This window comes from Elephas maximus, chromosome 1, assembly GCF_024166365.1.
Source record: "Elephas maximus indicus isolate mEleMax1 chromosome 1, mEleMax1 primary haplotype, whole genome shotgun sequence".
Lineage (NCBI taxonomy): Eukaryota > Metazoa > Chordata > Mammalia > Proboscidea > Elephantidae > Elephas > Elephas maximus.
In genome coordinates, this window is record NC_064819.1 from 204,434,850 (window position 1) to 204,461,918 (window position 27,069).

At 42.8% G+C, this 27,069-nt stretch overlaps 2 protein-coding genes across 7 annotated transcripts in view; both read right to left on the minus strand.

The window, feature by feature from the left end:
- ALDH8A1 (aldehyde dehydrogenase 8 family member A1) overlaps window positions 1–17,270 on the minus strand; it is a 35,581-nt gene extending 18,311 nt beyond the window's left edge. For 2 of the 3 annotated variants that reach the window (XM_049875625.1, XM_049875616.1), the window contains exons 1-4: window positions 17,133–17,270; window positions 11,764–11,911; window positions 6,220–6,375; window positions 3,299–3,448 (exon numbers count right to left, since the gene is read on the minus strand). In XM_049875625.1, coding sequence (XP_049731582.1) covers window positions 3,299–3,448; window positions 6,220–6,375; window positions 11,764–11,911; window positions 17,133–17,270 — 592 coding nt within the window. The remainder of the gene's footprint in view (window positions 1–3,298; window positions 3,449–6,219; window positions 6,376–11,763; window positions 11,912–17,132) is intronic. The other variant, XM_049875632.1, reaches the window with a different exon arrangement.
- An 8,792-nt stretch (window positions 17,271–26,062) lies between these two features.
- The window catches only part of HBS1L (HBS1 like translational GTPase), a 97,555-nt gene continuing 96,548 nt past the window's right edge, over window positions 26,063–27,069 (minus strand). For 2 of the 4 annotated variants that reach the window (XM_049901607.1, XM_049901615.1), the window contains exon 15: window positions 26,063–26,672. In XM_049901607.1, coding sequence (XP_049757564.1) covers window positions 26,661–26,672 — 12 coding nt within the window. In that variant the 3' untranslated portion in view covers window positions 26,063–26,660. The remainder of the gene's footprint in view (window positions 26,673–27,069) is intronic. The other 2 variants (XM_049901589.1, XM_049901581.1) reach the window with 1 other exon arrangement.

The window sequence follows — 27,069 nt, forward strand, 5'->3', positions numbered from 1 at the left end:
AGTATTTTAACAAGGGAAAAGCATATGAGAGAACATAAAAACACCACCTATTTGTCACCACAGGAAAATGAGCTCATTTTCAGCAGGCTGGTTGCCTTCTCCTACAGAGCAGCATGAACACTGGATCCCATTTCCTTAGGCTCCGATGTTAACACCTTAACAGCTGTCTGCTAGCCATTACTTCTCAGTATCATTTTGTCATTTAGACCAAAGAGTAATGAAAATTTTTTTTTTTAGAAATGTGGTGCCAGCAGTTAATGTGCCCGGCTGCTAACCCAGTTTGGCAGCTTAAGTCCTTCCAGAGGCACCTTGGACCAAAGGCCTGGTGATCTGCTTCCAAAAACTCAACGATCGAAACCCCAGGGAGCACAGTTCTACCCTGACACACATGGGAGCACCATGAGTCGAAGCCTGCTCAGCAGCAACGGGTACGTACTGCTAAGAGGCCCTGGTTATAAGACAAGGCAGGCAATTTAACTGGAAATGACAAATCTGCAAAAATTGGAGGTAGGTGGCTAACAGGTGACAAAGGGAAAGTGGTACCTCAAATGCTGGGGCTTGGCAAGAGGGCAACAAGTCAGATTTCAAACTGAAATAGAGCAGAACAAAAACTAATGGGAAGGGCCAGAAAACCACAGCCAGCGGACACTCCAGAAAGGAGGGCAAACATTTGGCATCCCCACGAGGAAAACACGAATATTCTAGGACTCCCAAAGAGGCATTCGCTGTGTGCTTTTTAAATTGATTTTATTTCAGGGGAAAGGTCATCCATCAAGTCTGTTTGAACACACAGGACTCAAGACACTAGCTCTTTAAACATCCAAAACGTATTGAGTTTATTTTTGTTTGTTTGTTTTTTCTTGTAATACTTAGCTTTACTGCTCTAAAGCAGGACTGTGTGTATGTGATCCATTCTCCTCTCAGCCCCAGGGGAGAAACGGAGCGCTTGAGAGAGGTGCAGTTTGAGCTTGACGCTCTGTATGTTCGTCAGAGGAGGCAAGCTTGGCAATGCCAGTCCGGGAAGGAGGGAAGGAGGGAGGGGTTAAAGCTGTCTCAGTATAATAAAGCTTATTAAAAACCAGCTGCCACTGAGTCGATCTGTGCCCAGAGTAGAACTGTGCTCCACAGGGTTTTCAATGATTGATTCTTTGGAAACAGATCACCAGGCCATTCTTCCAAGGTACCTCATGGTGGACTCAAATCTCCAACCTTTCGGTTAGCAGCCAAGCACATGAATCATTTGCACCATCCAGGGACTTCAATAAGCTTATTAGCTCACAAGAAATAAGATCAATGCTGTACAAAGAGACGGAAACTTGGAACTTTCTTGCGGACCAAGTTGGGGGTATATGAAAGGAGAGGGTGGTTATGAAGGATAAAGCTCACAGACCAAGACATGTTTGATTTTAGGGAAGTGTTCATGGGACCACGGCTCCGTGGCGCTGCCCCCGCCTCCATGCACCCCTCCCTGACATGAGGTCAACGTCAAGCCTGAGACCTACTCCTGTCCCACTCTGGGCAGCTATAGTCACCAGGCAGAGAAGAAACGCCTCTGACCTTTGCAGACATGAGAGACTCAATTCTGCCAAGAATTAATTTGGAATGTGGTCACTTTTGTGAAGGAGGGCTGGCACATTCTGGCACATGGACAAGATGGACACATTCACAGCACACACGCTCCAGAAGCCTAGTTTATCCACAGAAGGTCATCCCAAAGGCCTAGGCTGGAAGGCCTCATTCATGAGACCTAGGCTGGGAGCGCCACTCAATCACTCGTAATACGAGGGAGAGGAGCAGCTATACAAGGGTCATAAGGACTAAGGGGAGCCCTGGTCATGCAGTGGTTAAGAGCTTGGCTGCTAACCAAAAGATCGGCAGTTTGAATCCACCAGCCGCTCCTTGCAAACCCTATGGGACGGTTCTACTGTCACATAGGGTCACAATGAGTCAGAATCGACACGACAGCAACAGCTTTGGTTTGGTATGATTTAAGGCCCAAGGCCTTCCCTAAACAGGCATGGTTTTAACCGGTTATCTAGACCCTGGCTTAGAGAATCAACTAAACATTTCCAGAGGTCAACATGTATGTTTAGCCTCTCGGGAAGGCAGATGAAAAGGGATCCAGAAGGGCAAGAGATGGAGCTCTTAGCACAGCTCATTCTATGCATGTGGGTGAGTTCAGCAGTGTCTTCTCTGTGGACTTCACTTGTCTCAGGAGAGGTTGACACTGCCAGGGAGGCAGTAAGTCTGTTCCCCACCACCTGTCCCATTACTCCTACCAGGGGTATGTGGAGATACAAGCAAAAGACCCAAAAACAAGGGGCCTTCTCATGGTTTACATACTGGTGGGTCCTGTCTGCTACCTTGGAACACCTGTGCCTGTCAGGCTGTGCCTGTACTGAGTTACACCCAGAACTGAACCAGGAACGTACCTCAAGTGTGGCCATTAAACTATTAGCAAAAAGAGGACAAGGAGCTAAAGTGTGGTCCTTCATGTGCTGAGCAGAGGCCAGACTATATCTGCTTCTGAGAAGTGGGTTCAAATGCAGAGAAAACTGAGTAAGTGTACATTCAAATCTCTTGAAAATCAGTTATTTCTATTAGACATTAAATATTTATATAAACCATAGAAGTATCTAGCAATATTCTTATTTTCATCAAAATTAACTTAGCTCAAACATAAGATTTAAATGGACAATTGAAGAAAATATATGCAGCAGGCTGGTGTCTGATTTGATCTGGGCTCTTTAACCCTATCAACAAAACAAAAAGTAATTATCGTCATTGAGTCAGTTCCAACTCCTGGTGATCCCATATGTGTCAAAGTAGAACTGTGCTCCATAGAGTTTTCAATGGCTGACTTTTCAGAAATAGATCACCAGGCCTTTGTTCTGAGGTGCCTCTGGGTGGGCTTGAACTTCCAACCTTTCAGTTAGCAGCCAAGCTTGTTGGCCACTTACACCACACGGAGGCTCTTAAGCCTATCACTGCATTACTACTATGCTAGCCTTGTACGTCAGCCGACAGCCCTGTGGAGTGGGACAGTTCACGCAGAGCTGAACAGAGGAAGCAGTGTGGGGGGACCCTGTGGACACGAGGGGTTTCCCAGGAAAAGATCAGGGAGAAAAAAACCAAAGATATCCCTGGAATCGATTTTCCTGTTGAGCAGACGGTTTCTATCCAAAATAACTTTGCTCTGACTTTCCAGAAGTTGGTGACACTAATGGGGCTGAAGCCTACAAAACTTACAACCCCAAAGCCAACCCCGTGCCTCCCCCACCCTTCCACACCAAATCACCTGCTTTAGGCAGGAGTTTGCACAACATCCACGCGGTCACTGAAGTCAGCTCACTGGGCTTGGCTATCACAGTGTTCCCAGCAGCAATCGCCGGTGCTATCTTCCAGGTCAGCAAATAGAGTGGTAAATTCCAAGGACTGATCAGGCCAGCTGAAAACAAGGAGACAAGCACAGCCAAATGAGATTATTAAAGCAGCCTGGCCAAATGGGATTACTAAAGCAGAATTGCCACATGCCACATGAAACTCCTGCTTACTCTTCTAAAACACAAAGCTTTGCTGTTGGTGGCTAACTTCAGGGAAATAATTCTAAAATACATTGCAAGCACCTGTACCTTTTAAAGTAGCATATGATCAACACAATTTATTCTTTTCTGAATGGCTTCCAAATATAATTACGAACAGCAGCAATACAAATTCTGTGGCTGAAAGAACCCAAAATGCAATACTTTTGGGGATTTACAGACTGATCTTTATAGTTCTTTCTTTCTTTTTTTTAATTTTTTTTATTTTTCCCTCCTGTTACCCAACTGTCCAGCTGCTACTTCTTCTCACAAGTTTCCCCACCTCTGTTCTTAATCTGTTGTGGATCAGGGGCAGATTACCCAATTTAAGGTAAGCAGAGACTTACTGTGCTTATTTCTAGTCTATAGTGAACAATTTTGCATGTTTTTTCATCACATCTGGTAAAAAAAAAAAAAAAAAAGTGAAATTGTTCACTACAGATTAGGAAGTAAGCACAAACAAGCCCGTGCTTACCTTGCCCATTGGGTAATCCATCCCTGTCAGGACTGTAAATTTGAAAAGAGGCTTTGATTCTGTAGGAAGGTGCTGTGAGGTTGGGAGAGAGACAGATGCCAGTCATACCTAGAAGCAGAATCTTTCATGTGGTGAAAAACTGAAATTGTTCATCACAGATGATCTGGTAAGCAAGATAAGCACCATGCTTACCTTGCCTACTGGACAATCTGCCCTGAGAATTGAGACACAAATCTCAAGCTTTTTAGATTTGTAAAATAAATAAGAGCAAATAGGTTCTGAGTGTTCCTTTTGAGAGCCCAATGAAATCCATTTTAGCTAGCCAAAGGGTTTTTGTTATGTGCGTGTGTGTGTTTTAAACAATTTTCTCTAGATTCTCATCTGTATCCTGACCAGGTAGGTTTGCTGGGCAAACAACATGGCCAACGTCTAGAGTGTGTCTCCATGCAATATTCTGAAACTTCCTAGGCTCGATGACGTAAAACATGCAAAAATAAAATCTACCTTATGAATAAGGAAATGAATTCACCTCATTTTATACTCTTCCTTCAAGCCTGTGCTACGAAAGTAAGCAAATATGTTATATCATTAAATTTTCCATTGAAAAAACCTGTTCTTTAGGGGCTAACAGAATCTGTTTTCAGCATAACCCATTAGAACACTTCTTGGGAGGAGGCTTCACTTTCCATAATGCCTTACGAATATGACTTCCAAAGGGTTCAAAGGATCAAAGCAGTAAAATGTCCCATTTTCTTTCTTTTTAACTTGTATTTTCTTATCCTAGCATAAAATGTAACTACTAAAACATGGATCGTTGGGATTTTTTTCTCAGAGAAAATGTGACATCTACTGGATGGTTTTAGTCATTGTCAATATATCATGTCCCCAAAAGGACAAAAGGCAAATAAATAAATGAGGAGGTAGATACTCGCGTTGTTGTTGTCGTGTGCTGAGAAGTCATTCCAACTCATAGTGACCCTACAGGACAGAGCAGAATTGCCCCCTAAGGTTTCCTAGGCTGTAATCTTTACAGGAGCAAATCACCAGGTGTTTTCTCCTACTGTGTGGCTGGTGGGTTCCAACAGCTAGCAGCTGAGTGCTTAACCATTACACCACCAAGACTCCTTAGATAATTCATAGTGAAAGCTTATTTACCACATGCCTGGCACTGTTCTAAGTGCTACGCTTACTAATGTTTTTATTTCATACAAAAATATATATAATAAAATTAAACTATCATTCTGGCTTTTCAAATAAGAATACTGAAGCACAACTTCGAGCAACATGCCTCCACGCATTTCCAGAATCCTTGAGCTCATTCCTTACTGAAGCAGGCAGTCATGAAAGTGTTATTAACAATCCCATAATAGTTGTTTTTCCAGAAAAGTGCTCTTGCTACATTTTGTTACAACTTTTATAGCACTTCACTGTGATTGCTCAAATCCCCAGGTTTTTTCTTGTCTTCTCCGAGCTGGAGGCGCAGGCTGGCTGACTCCCAATCTACCCACTCTATGACCTTCCTGGGGTGGCAGTCCTGAGCTGTCACTGTTTTTCAGGGCTCCGTGCAGTATTTTTAGAGCACTGCGCAAAAACGCATTGGCTAAAATTAAGCGGACTGCAAACACATCACAAGACTGAAGATCCTCCCCTCGCTGTTCATACCTATGTGTGTCACTCCCTATAAAAGGAGCAAATCTGCCCTGGTTCAGGGAGCTGGCAGCCTTAGGTCACCAAACCCTGCCTGGCTCCTAGTTTGCAAACAGTGAATAAGCCTTTCTGTTCTTCCAACCTTGCCTGTGGTTGACTTCAATTCGCTAGTCTGCTTGACAAGAGCCTATAGCTGACGGCTTCACTACCTCTCTAGAAATTTTTTATTATTATTATTATTACAGAGAGCACAAAAATCCTTGTATGTGACTTTACTCTCACCGTCATTCTTTTTTCCTATAATTTTCCAAGAACAATATTCCAGGAATAAGTAGGGAATTTGTTACAAAGAAAATAAACTAGAAATAGATTTGGGGGGCCAATTAATTTTTAGTAAAAGTAGAAAAGTTTGTTCTTTCCTTTTCCTTAATCTGTTCCTTTAGATCAATTCAACAGGAATTTGCTGAGCCTCTCTGTGTGTAATTGCAATCCAGGCTTTCCGTGAACAGCACCTACCAATCCCCATGGGGGTCCGCACCGTATAGTGCAGACAGCCCACGTAGTCCATCTGCGTGCACTCTGACGTGTGGTGAAGGATGGAGGAAGCAAAGAACCGGAAGTTCTGTACAGACCGGGGAATGTCCATGGTCCTCGCTAGTGTTACGGTTTTCCCTGGAAGAAGTAAACAATACAAAGCACCACGGGTGTATTCCACCACAAAGTTAGTGAAACACTATGTCCATCACATTTACCACACATATATCCCAACTCACACTCAGATATCCTTGGTTCCTTCCAGCTTGTGGCAGGCACTCCTTGACTATGGAAAAGTTGGTCATGGTTTGATAAAACTCTGAAATAATTAGGTCTAAGGCTATAAAATAAAGTATGGGGTTAAAGATAAGTCAAATAATCTTTGCTTTGTGAACTGAAAAGAATCCCTGGTTACAATCATGAATATACCAGATGCTGCCGCTTTCTCCACGCAAGCGCTTTCAATTCAAAATCCCTAGGCTTTCTAAGTGCTACAAAGGGATTGAAACAAGGGTGTTAAGGCAGCTGTATTTGTACCTCACAAAGACACACTTTTATAAATATGTGATGTTTATTAAAGGTCATCCAAACACATTGAGGAGCCATTCAGATGGGCATATGGCAGAGACTGATGGGGGCTCCCTAGCACGGGATGCTGTGGGTCTCACCACGTGGGCCACGCCAGGCCCCATGCATTCCCTAGCTCCTGGTTTGAATAGAGAGAGAAACACCAGCTGACCTGGACTGTTACTGAGTTATCTTTAATGATGCAGGTGGACTTTGCAGTGTCAGGAGCACCAGTAAAGGAAACATTTTCTTTGAAAGGCCTTAGAGTAAGACAATTTCCTAACTTTAGATTGGTTTATAGCAAGCGTGATTTTTTTTAAGATTTTGGATCACCGTGAGTCAGAATAGACGCGACGGCAGCGGGTTTTTGGCTTTTTCTAACTAACAGATATATTACAAAGATTTACAGACGTTGACTCTATTACTCCGACCTCTGGGAAGGAGTTTTAAAAATTGGGAGTGGGATAGTAACCGACATCAAATATTTTTCTAAATAACTTGACTGCCTAACTGGTCTTCAAGTTAACATTGCTTTGACATTCTCTACAGAGCATTATAGAACCTGTGGAAGAGGGCATTATCAGCTCCAGTTCTACACCTCTCCCCATGTCTATGTTCCTTGTCATGCATCTTTTCAGTTCCTCCCACCAATGGGACAAAGTATATTTCCCTGCCCCTCGACTTTGGGTTCAGCCATGTGACTGGCCTTGGCCATTGGAATGAGTCTGGAGTGTGCCAGTTCCAAGCCTAGGCCTTAAGAGGCCTCGTGTGTTTTTGCTTTCCACCTGTACCATTGCGGTGAGAGGAATATGCCCGGGCTAGTCTGCAGGCCCAGGAGGAAGATGAGAGATGTGTGGAGCAGAGTCCACTTGAGCTTCCTCACCAAGCCCATCCTCCAGCAACTCCAGATGTAAGAGTAATAAACAGTGATTTTTGTTCTCAGCCACTGAGTTTGGGGAAGATTTGTTAGAAAGCAGCAGTTAACTCCTACCAAAAAAAAAAAAAAACCCAAACCCATTGCCATCAAGTCGATTCTGACTCATAGCGACCCTATAGCACAGAGTAGAACTGCCCCATAGAGTTACCAAGGAGCAGCTGGTGGATTCGAGCTGTCAACCTTTTGGTTAGCGGCTGAGCTCTTAACCACTGCGCCACCAGAGCTCCGTTAACTCCTACAGAACCCACCAAAACCAAACTTTGAGACTATGAAGGTACAAAATCCATGACTCTGGCTCTTGCTCAGAAACTAAGTACTATGTTGTTGTTGGCAGTGAAGTGTACCATCGAGTTGACTCATAGTGACCCTATAGGACAGAGTAGAACTGCCACCTTGGGTTTCCTAGACTGTAATCTCTACGGCTGCAGCAGCGTATCGACAGGGAACTGCCAGAAATTCAGGCTGGTTTCAGAAGAGGATGTGCAGCCAGGGATATCATTGCTGATGTCAGATGGATCCTGGCTGAAAGCAGAGAATACCAGAAAGATGTTTATTTGTGTTTTATTGACTATGCAAAGGCATTCGACTGTGTGGATCATAACAAACTACAGATAACACTGCGAAGAATGGGAATTCCAGAACACTTAATTGTGCTCCTGAGGAACCTTTACATAGATCAAGAGGCAGTTGTTCAGACAGAACAAGGGGATATTGATTGGTTTAAAGTCAGGAAAGGTGTGTGTCAGGGTTGTATTCTTTCACCATACCTATTCAATCTGTATGCTGAGCAAATAATCTGAGAAGTTGGACTATATGAAGAAGAACGGGGCAGCAGGATTGGAGGAAGACTCATTAACAACCTGTGTTATGCAGATGACACAACCTTGCTTGCTGAAAGTGAAGAGGACTTGAAACACTAATGAAGATCAAAGACCACGGCCTTCAGTATGGATTGCACCTCAATATAAAGAAAACAAAAAATCCTCACAACTAGACCAGTGAGCAACATCATGATAAATGGAGAAAAGATGGAAGTTGTCAAGGATTTCATTTTACTTGGATCCACAGTCAACACCCATGGAAGCAGCAGTCAGGAAATCAAAAGATGCATTGCATTGGGTAAATCTGCTGCAAAGGACCTCTATAAAGTGTTGAAAAGCAAAGATGTCACCTTGAAGACTAAGGTGCGCCTGACCCAAGACGTGGTATTTTCAATCGCATCATATGCATGTGAGAGCTGGACAATGAATAAGGAAGATCAAAGAAAAATTGATGCCTTTGAATTGTGGCATTGGCAAAGAATATTGAATATACCACGGACTGCCAAAAGAATGAACAAATCTGTCTTAGAAGAAGTACAACCAGAATGCTCCTTAGAAGCAAGGATGGCGAGACTGCCTCTTACATACTTTGGACATGTTATCAGGAGGGATCAGTCCCTGGAGAAGGACATCATGCTTGGCAAAGTACAGGGTCAGTGGAAAAGAAGAAGACCGTCAACCAAGTGGATTGACACAGTGGCTGCAACAATGAGCTCAAGCATAACAACAATTGTAAGGATGGCGCAGGACCGGGCAGTGTTCAGTTCTGTTGTGCATAGGGTCGCTATGAGTCAGAACTGACTCGATGGCACCTGACAACAACAACAATGTCTACGGGAGCAGATCACCAGGTCTTTTTTCCTGTGGAACGACCACGGGGTTTGAACCGGCGACCATTTTGTTAGCAGCCAGGTGCTTAACCATTGTGCCACCAGGGCTCCTTGTATTCTGTCATTGTTCTTGTTAGGTGCTGTTGAATGAATCCTGACTCATAGCGACCCTATGCACAACAGAACAAAACACTGCCTGGTCCTTTGCCATCCTTACAATCATTGTTATGCTTGAGCCCATTGTTGAAGCCACTGTGTCAATCCCTCTCGCTGAGGGTCTTCCTCTTTTCTGCTGACCCTGACTTTATCAAGCATGATGTCCTTCTCCAGGGACTGATCCTTCCTGACAACATGTCCAAAGTGTGTAAGCTGCAGTCTCGCCATTGTATTACATACCTGGCAAAATCTTACAGGTAATCTAGTAGCTAAGAAATCAGAAATATGAAGTTGTTCACTTAAGGTCACACAGCTTGTTAGTAGAAGAACCAGGACTAGAACCAGACCTCCTAATGTCTATTCTAGTGCCATTTCCACTTCGCAATTTCTCCTATGATTCACGTCCATAATTATACTTGGGCCCATACTTGAGATTCTTACAGGATGGCTTCTTAGGAGACTACTGATGTTCCTTGTAAAAGCGTTGCATTTAAATGCAGCAAGTCACTTGGTAAGTTTCCTGGTGCCCACAGGCCTTGGGAGCTTTCCTATCCCAACACCTGGACTCCAGAGTGCTTAGAGAGCCTGCATCTGAGATAGGACTCTGCATGGTTGGGCCTGAAGGAGCAGCACATTGACACAGACATAGCAGTGGGATGATCCCAATTGGCTGTATACCCCAGAAGCGCTGTGAGCCTCTGTTTCCTCATCTGGAAACCAAGGGAGGAGGGCTATATGGTCCCTTTTCATCCCTAATGTCTGCTAATCCTATCTTCTCACCACCCTTATTATAGCAGTAGCCACACCCAATCCCTGACATCAAAATGGTGTCCATTAACATATTTGGGATTGAGATCATCTCTCAACTATCTACCTTGGAATTCTGAAGTATCCTCCTTGTGCCAAAAGCTTAAAATAGACTGCCTGTGTATATAATCCAAGTAAATATTGAAGAAAATATTCAAGTTCTCAAGGATTTCATTTTACTTGGCTCCACAATCAATGCCCATGAAAGCAGCAGTCAAGAATTTAAACAATGTATTGCATGGAGCAAATCTGCTGAAAAAGACTTCTTTAAAGTATTAAAAAGCAAAGATGTGACCTTGAAGACTAAGGTGCACCTGACCCAGGGCATGGTGTTTTCAATTGTCTCATATTCATGCAAAAGCTGAACGATGAATATGGGAGACCAAAGAAGAACTGACGCTTTTGAATTATGGTGTTGGTGATGAATATTGAATAAACAATGTACTGCCAGAAGAACAAACAAATCTGTCTTGGAAGAAGTACAGCCAGAGTGTTCCTTAGAAGCAAGGATGAGGAGACTTTGTCTCACATACTTTGGACATGTTATCAGGACCAGTCTCTGGAGGAGAACAACGTGCTTGGTAAAGTAGAGGGTCAGTGAAAAAGAGGAAGGCCTGCAATGAGATGAATTGACACAGTGGCTGAATTGATGGACTCAAGCATAGCAATGACTGTGAGGATGGTGCAGGACCGGGCAGAGTTTGGTTCTGTTGTACATAGGGTCACTATGAACTGACTTGATGGCACCTAACAACAATAACAATGTGTATAACACAAAAGCCGCAGGCAGGGCAGTTGGGCTGCGAGGCAGAATCCCTCCCTCCTACATGCCACAGCCCTGGTCTTCTGGGGGCCAGGTAGCGAAATCTCCTGATAAGCCATGCCTCAGTGAGATATACAGGACTCCGTGGACTCCAAGTAGGAACCAGAAAGAATGGCTCTCTGCTGGCAGGAGCTCAGCTTCCCTGCAGGATGGTGATCAGTGCTTAGTGGAGCAGGAAAGGCCCCTTAACCTTCTACAAATCCTACCATGCAGGAGCTGCCTTCTCTACCTGTTTGTGATGAGGCAGGACTTACCCTCCGGGGGCTGATGCAATACCTTGGGGTGGCAGAAAAGGAGGGTGGGGAAGAAAGCCTTAGTCTCGAGAGGGGCACCAATGAAGGGGCCTCTGAAACAGTCCAGAGGCAGGAAATATGAACCTGAGTCCCATCCTTTAAGGTTCAGAAGCGAGAGATTGTCTGGCAAACTAATGGAATGAGGGCATTAATCACCAATATCTGAGTAATGTATTCTGCTTTTCATAAAACAGAAAGCGACACCTGAACTCAAACCATCTCTGCCAGAGAGAGAATGGAAGACAGAAAAATCCTGGCCCAGACACCTTACAGATGGACGAGTGGCGCTCACCTTGGTCTTTGGACTCTGCCTGGGCGAACTCCTCCAGGGACTGTTCCAGCAAATCCGCCAGCCGGGTCAGGACCTGTGAGCGCTCCTGGGGGCTCCGGGCTGACCAACCTGGAAAGGCTTCTCTGGCGGCCTCCACCGCGGCTTCGATCTTTGAGGAACAAACAGAAGAGGGTTTAGAATCCACAGGTCCATACGTGCCTAATTTTTTTCTGCATTATTTCAAATACTCGACACTCTTCTGTGCTGAGTTACCCACAAAGCAGAACACACAGGTATTTAAATCACCGGCAAAGCAGAGGCACCACAAAAACAAAGAAAAATGTCCCGTTTCAACTGTGTTCAGAATGTGGCAAGCAAATCATCAGAAAGAAGCAATTTTCATTTTAACAGATGTATATTTTCAATCATTTAAAAATATCTCACTGGCTTCTGAATATCGTATGGGAAAGGGAGCTTAATCTAGGTGTGCAGAAATCTCTAATCCTCTTAACACACCTCTGACATACCTGGGAAAGTCTAAAATTTTGTGTGAAATCACATCCTTGGACTGTCATTCCCACTTGGAATGACTAACTTTATTAGTCATTTAATGACTAATTTTTATAAAAAGAGATATGCTAAACTTCACATAAATTATTTCACTTAACCCCTTTTAAAATTCCGTAGCATTAGTATTGATTTGCCTATTTTACAGATGAGAAAATTGAGGCACAGAAAGCTCAAGTAACTTGCCAGAGATCACATAGCTAGTAACTGGTAGAATCAGGATTTGAACCAGGATCTCTGTGGCTCCCAAGACCACAAGCTGGCCTGCTATGGCATAACTGGAGCCTCTGCCACTGCCCTGCCCTTGCCTGGCTCTGCCCAATGGATGCAGTCTCTGTTGGAGAGGAGGGTGCTGTGCTTGGACAGATTACTGTGGACCCGGTTTTAGAGTTAAATCCAAAAAAGCAGACAATATACGGGAAGGTATGAGCAGGACCAGCTCATGGCAAAATGTGATCTCGGCAAAATAATTTTCAGGTCCCCTTCTGTCTTTCTTCTCTCTCAGGCAATTTCTAAGCAATGCTTTTTCCAGAGATAGCAAATCCGTAGCCTCCCACATGCATGACCAACATTAATTATCACTTAGAGCTCTCTTCCATCACTGGGCCCAGGCTCAGGATCCTTTTCACTGCCTTCAGGCAGCCTTGGACATCTTTCTTATACCACATGATCTGACAATAATTCGGCCTCCTGAGCCTAGGCTACCCCTCTCATGCACACCTGATCTACACCCCATCTTTGTTTTCCTCATGTCACAAAGTCACTTTCAGCTGAGCTGAAGTGAAATATGAAATGATGTTCATCTCAGTTAGAAATTTCTGGAAAGATGGTGGCTTCACCTCAAAAAATGAATCTCTAATGTGCACTTGCAGGCAGGATAAGGAAGGAAATGTAGGTTGCCTTAGTCATCTAGTGCTGCTATAACAGAAATACCATAAGTGGATGACTTTAATAAACATTAAGTTTATTTTCTCACAGTCTAGTAGGCTACAAGTCCAAATTCAGGGTGTCAGCTCCAGAGGAAGGCTTTCTCTCTCTGCCAGCTCTGGAGCAAGGTCCTTGTCATCAATCTTTGTGTGGTCGAGGAGCTTCTCAGCACAAGGACCCCGGGTCCAAAGGAAACGCTCTGCTCCTGGCACTGCTTTCTTGGTGGTATGAGATCCCCCTGTCCCTCTGCTAGCTTCTCTCTTTTACATTTCCAAAGAGATTGGCTTAAGACACTGTCTAATCTTGTAGATCTCATCAATATAACTGCCACTAATCCATCGCTTTACATCATAGCGTTAGGATTTACAACACGTAGGAAAATCACATCAGATGACAAAATGGTAGACAAGCATACAATACCGGTAATCATGATATAGCCAAGTTGACATTTTGGGGGGACACAATGCAATCCGTGACATGGGCCTCTGTAAGCCCCACCATAAACTGCAGCCACGGGAAGTCTGCTGCTGGCCAACAAGAGGAAGGCAGCAGTCAATGTGAAAAATCGAATCTTTTTGCTCCGCAGAAAACACAAGTCAGCTCCTATTTTCTGTTGTCCTTGTTAGGTGCTGTCGAGTTGGTTCTCACTCATAGCGACCCTATGCATAACAGAACGAAATGCTGTCCAGTCCTGCACCATGCTCGCAATTGTTGCTATGCTTGTGGCCATTGTTGTAGCCACTTTGTCAGTCTACCTCGTTGAGGGTCTTCCTCTTCTTTGCTGACCCTCTACCAAGAATGCTGTCCTTCTCCAGGGACTGATCCCTCCTGACAACATGTCTGAAGTACGTGAGAGACAGAGTCTTGCCATCCTTGCTTCTAAGGAGTGTTCTGGTTGTACTTCTTCCAAGACAGATTTGTTCGTTCTTTTGGCAGTCCATGGTGTATTCAATATTATTTGCCAACACCACAATTCAAAGCTGTCAATTCTTCTTCAGTCTTTCTTATTCATTATCCAGCTTTCCCATGGCGATTGAAAACTCCATGGCTTGGGTCAGGCGCACCTTAATCCTCAAGGTGACATCTTTGCTCTTCAACACTTTAAAGAGGTCTTTTACAGCAGATTTCCCCAATGCAAGTCATCTTTTGATTTCTTGACTGCTGCTTCCATGGGTATTGATTGTGGATCCGAGTAAAATGACATCCTTGACAACTTCAATCTTTTCTCCATTTGTCATGATGCTGCTTGTTGGTCCAGTTGTGAGGATTTTTGTTTTCTTTATGTTGAGGTATAATCTATACTGAAGGCTGTGGTCTTTGATCTTCGTCAGTAAGTGCTTCAAGTCCTCTTCACTTTCAGCAAGCAAGGTTGTGTTATCTGCATAATGCAGATTGTTAATAAGTATTACTCCAATCCCGATGCCCCGTTCTTCTTCGTATAGTCCAGCTTCTCAGATTATTTGCTCAGTTTACAGATTGAGTAGGTATGGTGAAAGGATACAACCCTGACACACAACTTTTCTGACTTTAAACACTTGTTCTGTTCAAATGACTGCCTCTTGATCTATGTACAAATTCCTCATGAGCATAATTAAGTGTTCTGGAATTCTCAACCTCCACAATGTTATCCATAATTTGTTATGACCCACACAGTTGAATGCCTTAGCATAGTCAATACAACACAAGTAAACCTCTTTCCTATTTTCTAAACTGTCTTATGTTGCATGTCTTAGGTCTACCATCTAAACACCCCGCATCATATCCCCACTCTCCCACTTGAGTTCCCTTGCCCTCTTCCCCTTCTGGGGAACCAATTGCCTTTGGAAGGTCTCCTGCTGTGAGGGATTTTCTCAAGCAAAGCCTGTCAAAACAGGGCCCAATAAATAGCTTGTTTTACAATACTGCCATCTCGTGGTCATATATTTTTCCTTGTTCAACCCTGAAATCTCTTGAACTCAGTCTGCTGGATTCTCACAACAGTATTATGAAGTGGGTATTATTATTATTTCCATTTTATAGATGAGAAGGTTGAAGCATGAAGAGGTTCAGCTCTAAGCCAAGGCCATAGCCACTAAGTGATGGCGCTGAACAGTCTGACTCCCATCTCTGCTTTTGACAGTGATGCTATCATGCAAATGCAACAACAAATGCTCTGTGTGTGTGTGTGTGTGTGTGTGTCACCGTTGATCTAAGTATCAGAGAGACGTGTATTTGCACACTCTTCTCTATAAAATAAGGGCGATAACTGCGTCTAATTCACAGGTTGTTAGACCCACCACTTGGGACAATCCATGTTAAAGGACTTGGTAAAACACAAAGCAAAAGCTGAATGAATGGGAACCACTCTTAACAGCATTGGTAGCATTTCCTGTGAGTGACTTTTTGGTAAATGAGACTTGTAGTTTGTGTAATGGCTGTATTTTTTCAAATTTGGGACTTAATGGGGCTCAGAAAGGATATTTGAAAGTTGGATTGCTGGGAAATCCAGAGTATCTATTACTCTCTTAGCAGGTGCATCCATACTTAATTCTGTTTTCTGAAAAGGCAAAGCCATTAGCTGCAGAAAACATTTCAGCTGAATTTGGTATATTTGTAACTTTTAACTTCACTTTGGAGAACGTTTAGAGAGAAGGAGGATTGGAAAACATGAAGCTGAATTTCTCACATTCATCTCGGGTCACTTGAAGCAAAGTAGAATTGCTGGTTATAGTTCAACCCATAAGTTAGGTAATATTTGCCCCCCGCCAAAAAAAAATCAATCCATAAGTTTAAAGGTTTTCTAAAGCAAGGCAGATTTAAAATTTCATTAACCATACAGAAATAATGGTTTAGTTGTTTAAAAAAAAAAAACTTTGCCTATAATATACATTTATATATGAAGGCTACAATTTTACTTTAAATAATTTAGTTATTTGCACCTTACAAAGAATATAATCCATTAGACATGAGATGACTATGCATCCATCAGCCACATGTGTCACAACAGATATGTTAACATTCTCAATGCAGTAATTGATTAGTATATCCAACATATCTCAAATATTTTACAAAATTTTCCAAACAAAATTCTAAATCACTATTTTAAAAAGTATGTGCCAGGTAGCATTTTGAGTAAGAAAAGGGATGCTGTTAAATTCAACTCCAAAAATATGTGAGAATTTAACTTTGAGTTTCATTGTTCAAATGATTGATTTCACTTTACTGTCCTTGCCTGGCTGTATTGGCTATTTTGAAGACACAAGAAATTGTTCAGAAAGCAATCTAAAATGAATCCTTGAGGTGTTCTGTTTTGTTTTCACTAAGGAACATATTTTTTGAAGCCCAGGGACATAGTGGTAAATTTAGGCAGCACTTGATAGAGAAACCCCCCCCAAAAAAACCATTACCCCTGAGTCGATTCCAACTCATAGCGACCCTATAAGGCAGAGTAGAACTGCCCTGTAGAGTTTCCAAGAAGCAATCGGTGGACTGAAACTGCCAACTTTCTGGTTAGCAGCTGAACTCTTAACCACTGAGCCACCAGGGCTTCTGATAGAGAAAAGGGAACAGTTAATAAAATTGGTCACTCTTACAAATAATACTTTTATATAGATGCCCCCTTAGAAATGTTCATGGATTACATAAAACTGGACCATACATCTATATATTAGGTTGACTAGATAACTGGCTTGCTTCTGAATACAGCAACCTAAGATTTGTTTCATGTATCATCCATGTCTAGTAACAGATAAGCCTTCCTAGAATTAGAATTTTCCCTCTGCTAATGTTTAACTGTTCTACACAGTTTCCCAATTCCCTTTGCATCTAGAGAGTTAAATTACCCATAATTCACCAACATATTACATAAATTTAATATATTTGATACATTTCCATTTCCTCAAAGGCAATATACTCACCTCTTCTTTTCCACTATTTGGCACTCTGCAATACACTTCCCCTGTAGATGGGTCGTAAGAATCTACATATGAGTTACAAGGTAAAAATTTTCCACCTATGAAATTTTCCAGAATCAAAAGTGCCTCTGTTCCAGCCATAGTGAAGAAAAATCCTGCCTTTCACCTTTACAATAGTTGAGTTATGTTGTCCCCAATACTTTTCTTCTAGTCCTGAGTTAGTCTCCTCCTCTGCCAACCCAGTGCCCTCGTTTGCAAATCATTGACCAGTGGAAGTTGACCTGAAACTCTCAGAGAATTCCAATCTCCAAACTTTAAAACTAAGAAAGGTGTCACAGATCTCGTAGACTTTCAGTGCATTATATGTTAACCTAATGTCAACATATGTGTTCATAGCCCTTTCAGATGGTCAAAAGCCATCTATACATATCGTTTTATTGGGCTCAACTGTGAACTTTTCATTGCTTATTTATTAAGGTCTGTCCCTGAAGCAAGTCCTTTACATGTAGATAGTGCAGGACTGGGCAACGTTTTGTTCTGTAATACTTAAGGCCGTCACGGCTGGAAGCCAGCTCAAGGGCAACAATAACAACTCATTTAATCCACACAACAACTCTATTTGAAGTAAATATTATCACTTGCACTCTTTTCTAGAAGAAATTGAGCCTCTGAAAGGTTGAAAAATTTGTCCAAGGTCACATAGTTACTAAGGGGTGAACCATAACCCCTTGGTCTCCAAAGCATGCCCTGTTGCCTCAATGCTTCACTGCCTGCTCACCCCGCAGAAGTAACTGAAGAAGGACTCCTTTTTTTCCATCCGTCATCTCTTCTTCTTTGTCTTGGCTGCCTTCAATTCAAAGAACTCTTCATCTCGAAACCAGGTATGCCATGGAGATGAAGATAAAGCCAAAAATGTGTGTGACATATATAACAAAGAGGGATTCAAATCCATGGATGTAAGAAATTTCTACAAATCAGGAAGATAAATGAACAACCCAACATAAAAATTAAACACAGGATACAAAAAACGAATTCACAGAAAAGAGGATACACTTGGCCAATGAATGTATTGAAGGAGGTCCAGCTTCATTGTTACTCAAGGGATGTGAATTACAAAGAGGTGCCATGTGTCACCAGTTAGATTGGAAAGCAGTGTTAAAGATTAATACCCAACTGTATGTGAGGACATAGGGTAGCATGTGCTTTCGTGGGAAGGTTTACAGGGACATTTTTTGGAGCAGTTTGTCAGTACATTTAAATGTGCCTAACTTTTGGCTGGAAACCCTGGTGGCGTAGTGGTTAAGAACTATGGCTGCTAATCAAAAGGTTGGCAGTTTGAATCCACCAGGCACTCCTTGGAAACTCTATGGGGCAGTTCTCTGTCCTATAGGGTCTCTATGAGTCAGAATTGACTTGATGGCAAGAGGTTTGGGCTTTCTTTTGGTAACTTTTGGCTGGAAACCACGGTAGCATGCTGGTTAAGAACTATGGCTGCTAACGAAAAGGTCAGCAGTTCAAATCCACCAGCTGCTCCTTGGAAACTGTATGTGAAAGTTCTACTCTGTCATATAGATAGGGTCGCTTAGTAATTCCCCTTCTAGGAATCTCCCCTACAGAATTACTTGCTCGTCTGTAAGAAGATAAGTCACAAGGACATTGTTTTTTTTTCATAATAATTAAAAAAAAAAATTTAAACAGTCCAAATGTTCATCATTTGGTGACTATTATAATTAATCGTGGTACATCCATAATTTGGTATATTACTTAGCCAGTAAAAGGATGTATTTTTAACTGAAAAAAAGAATGCTAGTGAATAAGTATGGTATGAAACCCTGGTGGCGTAGTGGTTAAGTGCTACGGCTGCTAACCAAAGGGTCGGCAGTTCGAATCTGCCAGGGCTCCCTGGGAACTCTATGGGGCAGTTCTACCCTGTCCTCTAGGGTCGTAATGAGTCGGAATCGACTCGATGGCACTGGGTAAGTATGGTATGAAACCCTTTGGATGTCTATATGGTTAAGTAGATCAAGGGGAAGGAATGAAGGGTTTCTTTCCTTTTTGACTCTACTTTTAAACTGATTGAATACGTTATGATAAGTCTGTGTTAATACACTACTTTAATAGATAATAAAAATTTAACTGAATGTTAGATATCAATATTCGAAATTCATTGGTCGTTTGAAGTCATTTGTTGGCCGTTCACTTCTTTAGACCCTCCCTGCTTCCTTCTTACTTGGTCTTGCTCTAGGTGTTTGCCACAATTTTTGTTAATCACCTACACAAGGCAATAGGCTGTCCGTTCTCTAAGGAACCAAGTCCCAGGCCCCTGTCTCAGTATCTAGAAATTAGATATGATGCTCTGCTGAACAAAGAGCAACTTCCTGGTCTTTTCTCCTTACCAGCTCAAAGCCTCTGCAGATGCTTTAGAAATATAACTCATTTTATTAAACACAAACAAATTATTGAAAAGGGCTCCCTCCTCTCACTCAGTTATGTTAACTGAATTTTGGTCATATTGATACGATTTTGTTGAAAACCTCTTCCAATATTTTTTTTGGAAATTGATCTCATATGAATAAATATATACATACATGAATGAAGCAATACAATAATATATACATTCAGGGTCTGTTCGGGAAAACAAAAATCATGGTAGGTATTTCAAAGAGAAGGAAATGATTACATAGGTGTTGGAAGGTTGTAAGAGCTTACAGAAACTACTGCAATAACCTGGATATCAGCAATGCAAAAAGCAGCTACCATTTAGACTGTGGAACAAAAAGGCTAAAATGAGCTGCCAGAAGCTAGAAGCTTGAAGGCGATTCCGTTTACGCTCCCAGTTTGTGCTGGTACTTCTGAGGGCATGTGAGGTGGCTAATTCAGGGAAGGCCGAGCCGCCAGAGGCTGTGTGTGGGCTGTGGCTGGAGAGACACTGGCAGGGACTGGAGACAGAGGTGGTCTCTTCACCCCTCTCTCCCTCCAGACTCTCTGACATGCCTCCCATTGGCAGAAAGCCAACTGTCAAGAGGGTGTGGGAAATACAGTTTGCGGATCTCCACCTAGTGCCACAGAGCAAAGCGCCAAGGAATGAGCTTGGGGCTAAGAGGAGCTCAGCCCATGCCTAAACACTTTTGTCACCTGTCTCCCTGGCTTCTCCCTCCCAGCTCTTGAATGCAGCCTTTGACCCTTTGGAAACTCTTAGAAGCCCATCCTTCTCCCAAGTGCTTTGTGCTCAGAAATAATGTGTCATCCTCTCTGTCCCCAACCCACTTAGTTAAGATTTATCTCACCAAAGCTATTGAGAAAAAAAAAACAAATCTGACTATAGGACTGAAGCAATTGACACTGAGTGTTGATTGACTGAGCTGGATGTTTGGCTATTTATAGTTCTTAATATCCCAAAGGACTCCGATTAGGGGACTAAGAGACATTCACTAGAAAGAAGGAACTTCCATGTATATCACAGGGGAGGAGCTTTCTGCCATGTAATAGGAGAAATGGGTTAGAAACTGGGCAAATGCTGGATGCCCATTAGAACTTCCCTGCACAGGGATAAGCCCAGCTATGGAGCAGACTGGTGTTGTTTCCAGTGACGTTCTTGTGCTGCCTGCTGGGCAAGCATGACCTGGTACGTTTTTCATAATGTGGTGGGTCCTTTACCTCCCTTCCTCCCTGGCCTGTCAGGTGACCTGTTTCTGGCTTCTCAGGCCTATTCTGTCCGCAGTGAGGCTCTTTAACCCCCACCTGCAGGTCAACCACAGACCTGACTCTGGAGCAAATGCTTAGTTCAGGCAGGAGAGAGTTCTAGGCTTCGAATGCAGTGTCAGTCCTCACTGAGAGTCTGGTCATGTCCTCACACCCCAAGTCCTTCCCTCTAGACTTGGGACCAACCTTTCTCTTGCCTGTTTCCCTTGAAGAGACATAAAATCTTGAATCTGGGGCTAGGCAGTAAGACCCTACTCCTTGCCACCTGCCTCTCTGTACCTCTTGGTATCAACTGCTACTGAATTCTCCTGGCTGGCTCTACTTGCTCTCCAGTGCTCGTTCTGCTGGACTCTGATCAATTCTTGCCAAGCCCCTTGAATATTGTTCTTTCCCATGAAGTGTACTCCCATTAGCAGCAATGTCTGTCCCCACCACACCCCAGTGGGTGGGTTTAGTACCAGGTCCTGCAGTGACGGTAGGAAACTCAAGGCCTTGAGATCAACAGACAAAAATTATAAATGTGACAGTATTAAGTATACTAATTAAATGCAAACCCTGGTGGCGTAGTGGGTAAGTGCAATGGCTGCTAACCAAGTGGTCAGCAAGTCGAATCCGTCAGGCGCTCCTTGGAAACTCTATGGGGCAGTTCTACTCTGTCCTATAGGGTCACTAGGAGTTGGAATCGACTCGACGGCAGTGGGTTTGGGTTTTTTAATAAGCAAAGGGAACTAGTTGTTCTAGAATATTCCAGAATGGGATAGGGTGCTTTTACTTAGAGGAAAAAGTTGTTCTTTCTGAAGAGGGTGAGGTGATGCCTGATTTAGGGAGCTCTGAAGTGTTTTGGAGTCTTGGGTGGCACAAATGGCAAAGGGCTTCACTAACCGACAGGTTGGTGATTCTAACCAACTCAGAGGTGCCTAAGAAGGAAGGACTGGCAATCTGCTTCTGAAGGGTCACAAACTTGAAAACCTTATGGGGCAGTTTTACTCTGCACACATGGGGTGGCCCTGATTCAGAGCCAACTTGACAGCAACAAACAATAAGTGCTTTGGAGCTCTGAATCACCCAGGTGGGCTGCAGCGCCAGGAAGTGGAGCAAATTGATTATCTCCCATATGCCAGGCACCTTACTGAATGATACAGGCCATCAATGCTGGAAGAACTCACATTCTACTAGGGGAGGCAGAGTGGCACACAGAAATCACAATGCAGTGCATGAGGGCGTTCCTGGAGGTGTGCGGTAGGCTTGGGAGAAACATAGGGCAGGGAACGAGGAGCTCTGTGCTAGTGGAGTGAAGGGATCAGAGGATGAAACTTCAGATGGATAAGGAAGGAAAGGGAGGAAGTTAAAAGGCAGACAAGAAGGTAATTTAGGCAGAGAAATACCTGACTGAGACCCCATTCTCTTTCTGCATCCTCAGGAGCCTTGACCATCGGATTATCTCCTTTTGACCCTTCATCTCGCCCTTTCTCCTCGCTCCTTAAGCCTTTAAATGAGTTCAATATCCTATTATATAATACCATATCACATTATATGTGAAATTAAGTTGTAAAACATCCTTCTCGTGGTGCAATGAATCACATTTACATGGCTTTTCTAGCCACGGTCTTGTAACTCCCACAAAACGATTGTCTGGGACTATGCAAATTGTGTGACTTTGCTCTACTGAGGGGATCAGTCAGTTCATGGTCCTGCTGGGAGGACTATGCCTTGAAATTGACAAGGAGTAGACTTATATAAGGGCCAATCCCACAGAGGTTCAAGGGGCAAAGTCTGGAGTGGTGCACGTCCTTTGGACTCGGGGTCCCTGCACTGAGAACCTTCCAGACCCAGAAAAGAGCTGTAACACTGAAGACGGTGCAAGATGGCAAGCAAGAGACAGCAGTGGTGGGCTTGCAAGACCACGGAGTGAGAGCTGAGCATCTTTGGCAGGGACTTGCTGGGAGCTAAAAGAGTTGTAACACTTGTCTAGGCAGGGCAGAAGCCTGAGGGTACCCTGGGCAGGTGCTGCCTCGAGTGATCTTATGCAGGGCTCTTCCTACAGCAGAGTGGAGCCGGATGCCTCTGGGCAGAAGGCTTGCCAGCAGAGGTAAAAGAGCTGTAACACTTGTTGGTGCAGGGCAAGAGAGCCCTAAGTATGTGCCATGCAGTGGGAATCTTGGTAGTGTGGTGGCAAGAGAGCCCCACAGGCCCGAGTAGTGTGGTAGGAGCCAGCAGCAGAGGCCAGTGAGGCCCAGCAGCACAGTAGAAGCCTCAGGAGCTGTGCAGGGCCTCCAAGCAGCATGGTGCTAACAGCAGACAACGACGACATGAATACCATATCCAGCCTGAACCACGGCGCACCTGCCCAACCACATAAGAACGGACATGGCTAAATTGGGGAAGGGCAAATGGTTCTCCTTTGGGAATCTGTTATTGTTTACCATTTCCTTTCTATAAATAATAATAATGGCTTTCACTTTGCCAACACTGAGTGTCTTGTGCATCCGGCTTGGTCACAGGTGAATGTAGTACCCATAGAGTGGTTGATGCCAGTGGGTGTGTGTGTCTCATTCCTAGCAGTCTAATGGCTGCCTGAAAGTTTGAGGCATGGCCTGTCTGCACGTGCAATGTAGATAGACAAGTATTTACACTTCGCATGACCTTATGTCCTCCTCTGTCTTTATTCTTTCTCTCCTACTCAAAATATTAAATACTGGTAGTTCCTGACTTACGATGTATTCGAGTTAAAACCAACTACACTTACGATGATCAGTGTATCTGGAACATTGCATCTTCCTGGGACGAAGTTATGGGAAAATGCATCCAGAGGATATGGAAAAAATTGCTGAGTTATGTGAACACACCCCAAGCATTTGATCAGGGTAATATGATGGAAGAGATTGGTGCAAAAATCGTCCATATGACAAGAATGCTGAATTTAGAACCTGGTATCGCCAATGTGGAACAGCACATAGATTACAAGGAAGGGAAACTGACAGATCAGGACTTAATGGATTTTGAAGAGGAAAGACATGTTGAAGAAGAAAGAATGAGGAAGAGGGAAGAAAGAAGTCAAAAAATTTTAGTGAAAGGATTAGCTGGAGTTTTTCCTAAACTAAATTAGGAGCTTCAGTTGCTTGAGAACATGGATCCAAATGCTGATTGCTTTGCTAAAAGTCGATAGGCAGATTCAGGAAGCAGTGAGATGTTTCCTCGAAATATATAAGGAAAAGGACCATATAGAAAACTCAAATTTTCTGACTAGAAACACCATCCCCATTCCCAGGGATAATCCAGATGATCCAGAACTTTCCACAGGTATAGTTATTACTGCAGCTGACAAAAGGCCAACGTCGCCCAACTCTTCTTCATCCTCGGAGTAAATTTTTATGATTTGTGTGTTATGTATGTATGTATGTGTTAAAATATACCTGTTCATATGTAACGTTTCTAACCCCCTAAGACAAATAAAGATCGGATTTATAAAGATACTGATAATAAAAGGCAATAATAATAAAAACTTAAAAAGAAAAAAGATATTCAACTTGTGTCAGAACCAACTTATGACAGTTGTCGGAACAGAACATCATAAGTTGGGGACTACTTGTAGAATAAATGGGCATCAAAGTGCTATCATTATAGGAATAACTACCACGACATATATGGCAGGATGTTGTTCTTTCCCCTTTACCCACTCTGCCTTCTCATCTTCACTCCTAGAAGGAGGAAGTATTGTAGCACAAACATACCTCAAAGTTATGCTATGAAAAATGATTGATATGGAGTCTCTTTCTGGAAGATTGATGTTTGTGTCATCCCTGAGTCCCACACTTCAGAGAGACCCTGTCTCTGCTTTGTCATTCTGAGCACCTTGGGAGAGTGTCAATGTAGACTTTCTGGAAGCTCTTCTGCCTAGAGCCGTCCCTGTGTTTAGCCATATACTGGTCAAGTCTCTCTGCATCTGTCCTTTCTTGCTGATCTCAGAATGGTGGTCTGTGAGTGGCCAGGACTCCCTACCAACATGAAGAAATAAGCAATGAAATGTGTAGCCTTATCCCTGGTGAATTAGATGCACGGACCAAGAAGCCCACGTTACAGGGTCCATGCCTCTTCTATTCCAAATATATTTGGCAAAACTCTGTAAAATATCTTGGATAATAAGGCCTGGTCCTTGGCCAAGGAAAACCCCTCCTGTAAAAATCGACTCTCAATAATCTTCCCTTTGGTCAGAGCGGTTTTTATTAGGGAATCAAGAAGCTCCCGGATCTGCTGCCTCTTGGGAGTTGGGAGTAAAGGAGTCTGATACACTGTTAGATTCTGAAAAGAAAAAAAAAAAAGTTCATACTCATTCTGAGATATTGTGGGTCAGAATATTCTAAATAGTTCATTTGGCAATTCTTTTTACTATGTCAGGTATACCTTCCCTGGTTATCCTTGGCCATTTGGCCTAGAAAAACTGCTCCTTAATAGATTCTAATGTCTGATCCTCCCAAGCATCTAGTCATATAAACCGATCAAGGCACTGTGGAGCTAGGTGGTAGTGGCTGCTTTCATAGTTTATGGCCCTTTTAATATCAATTCAATACCCATTACTTGGGTTTGATTTTTATGATTCCCAGAACAGTGTTCCTGTGCTGGAGAAGGCAAATACCTTCCCCTACACTGGCCACAGCTTCAAGGCTTCCCTCCGACCCGGCACTGCTCCTTCACCTCCTTAGGGACCTAGCCTTAGAGTTGCATCATCAGCACCTACCGTGTATAGCATTTGTAGACGAGCCCCAGGTTTCTGGCCATGCTTATTTGCTTGAGGAAAGAATCCCACCAGTGGGTTTTTTAAGATGGAATTTATAAGGTATAGCTGAATGCTGAGCCAGAAGGGTGGAGAGGCTACTCTGCAACAATCCTCTACCCACTGAGGAAGCAGGAGGGTTGGTGGTGGGACTGGCTATGGGAGCCACCCAACCCCTCGACAGCAGTGTTCCAGCCAGGTCACAGATGGACACCACCTCCCCACCACCCAGAGAGAGAACAAAGTGGGCTAGAGACAGGGCCACCATTTCAAAAATAAATATATATATTACTTTTAACATTTAAGAAAACTGTTAAAGAAAATCAAATGAGACAACATTTGATTTGTGATTGTTAGGATAAAAAGCAAGAATTCAGTGAAAGGACCAGGAAACTCTTAGGTGAAAAAGATTCCACAAAACCCCCAAGTCGTATTTAGTGACGATGGCAGAAAATCTCTTAAATATCTAAGAAACAAAACACATTTTGCTGTTATGCTCGAACTAAGGTATTTATTATAGGCTTTACATCTGAAATAATATCGTGGTTCCCAAAGGAACAGCTTCCGACAATTTCAAATTAAGCTTTCAAAACTTTACTTGTTACATTCCTTATTCAACGCAAAACAGGTTAAATATTAATTTAGTTACTCTTCCTTAAAAAGTACGCAGTAAAGTTGAAAATCAAAAGAGAAAACTGTACACATTTTGTGGTTTGGCTAAAGTAGCGTTCATTTCATGATGATTCAATAACTTCTAATACCTATTTATGACAGTTTCCATAAATCTGTCAGGTAAATCCACTCACTAAAATTTCAAAAGGAAATTTTTTTTTTTTTTTAAATGAAAGTGCAATATTAGCTTTTCTTTGCCAGTTGGCAACTTGTAGTTTTTGCAGGAATGACTATTAATACTTCTTTGTAGCTGATTATAGTTTACTTTTCTCTCATTTAAAAAATGTCAATTGCTCATAATTCCTTTAACTGAATAACTGGATTTTTTACAGAGAGAGGTTAGCTGTTTCACTGCATTTGGAGAACAGGATAGAAATTCTGACCCATCATTCTTTTATCTGTAAAGAAAACAAACATTTGCTATAATTAATCACATTAAAAACGGCAACAAAACAAAAATGACAGTAAAGTGATTATTGTATTAGGAAACTTTTTTCCCCTGAAACTTTCTCCGTTCCCTAGTCATTTATTTCTGAAGTTTAATATAATCTATTAGTTTCCATAAGAAATGTTCTTATTTTTAGAACGTACTTTTATAAAGAATGCCTTGTCAGATTAAACGTGATGCTGATGACGGCAAAGATATTAGCTAACATGTATTGAACGCTTTACATGTGCCAGTTACTGTGCCAAGTGCTTCGTGTGGGTCATTTCATTTCACAACAACTCTAGGGGGGTGTTATAGTTAGTTGCTGTACAGCCGATTCCAACTTAATGGCAATGCCAAGGAGATTC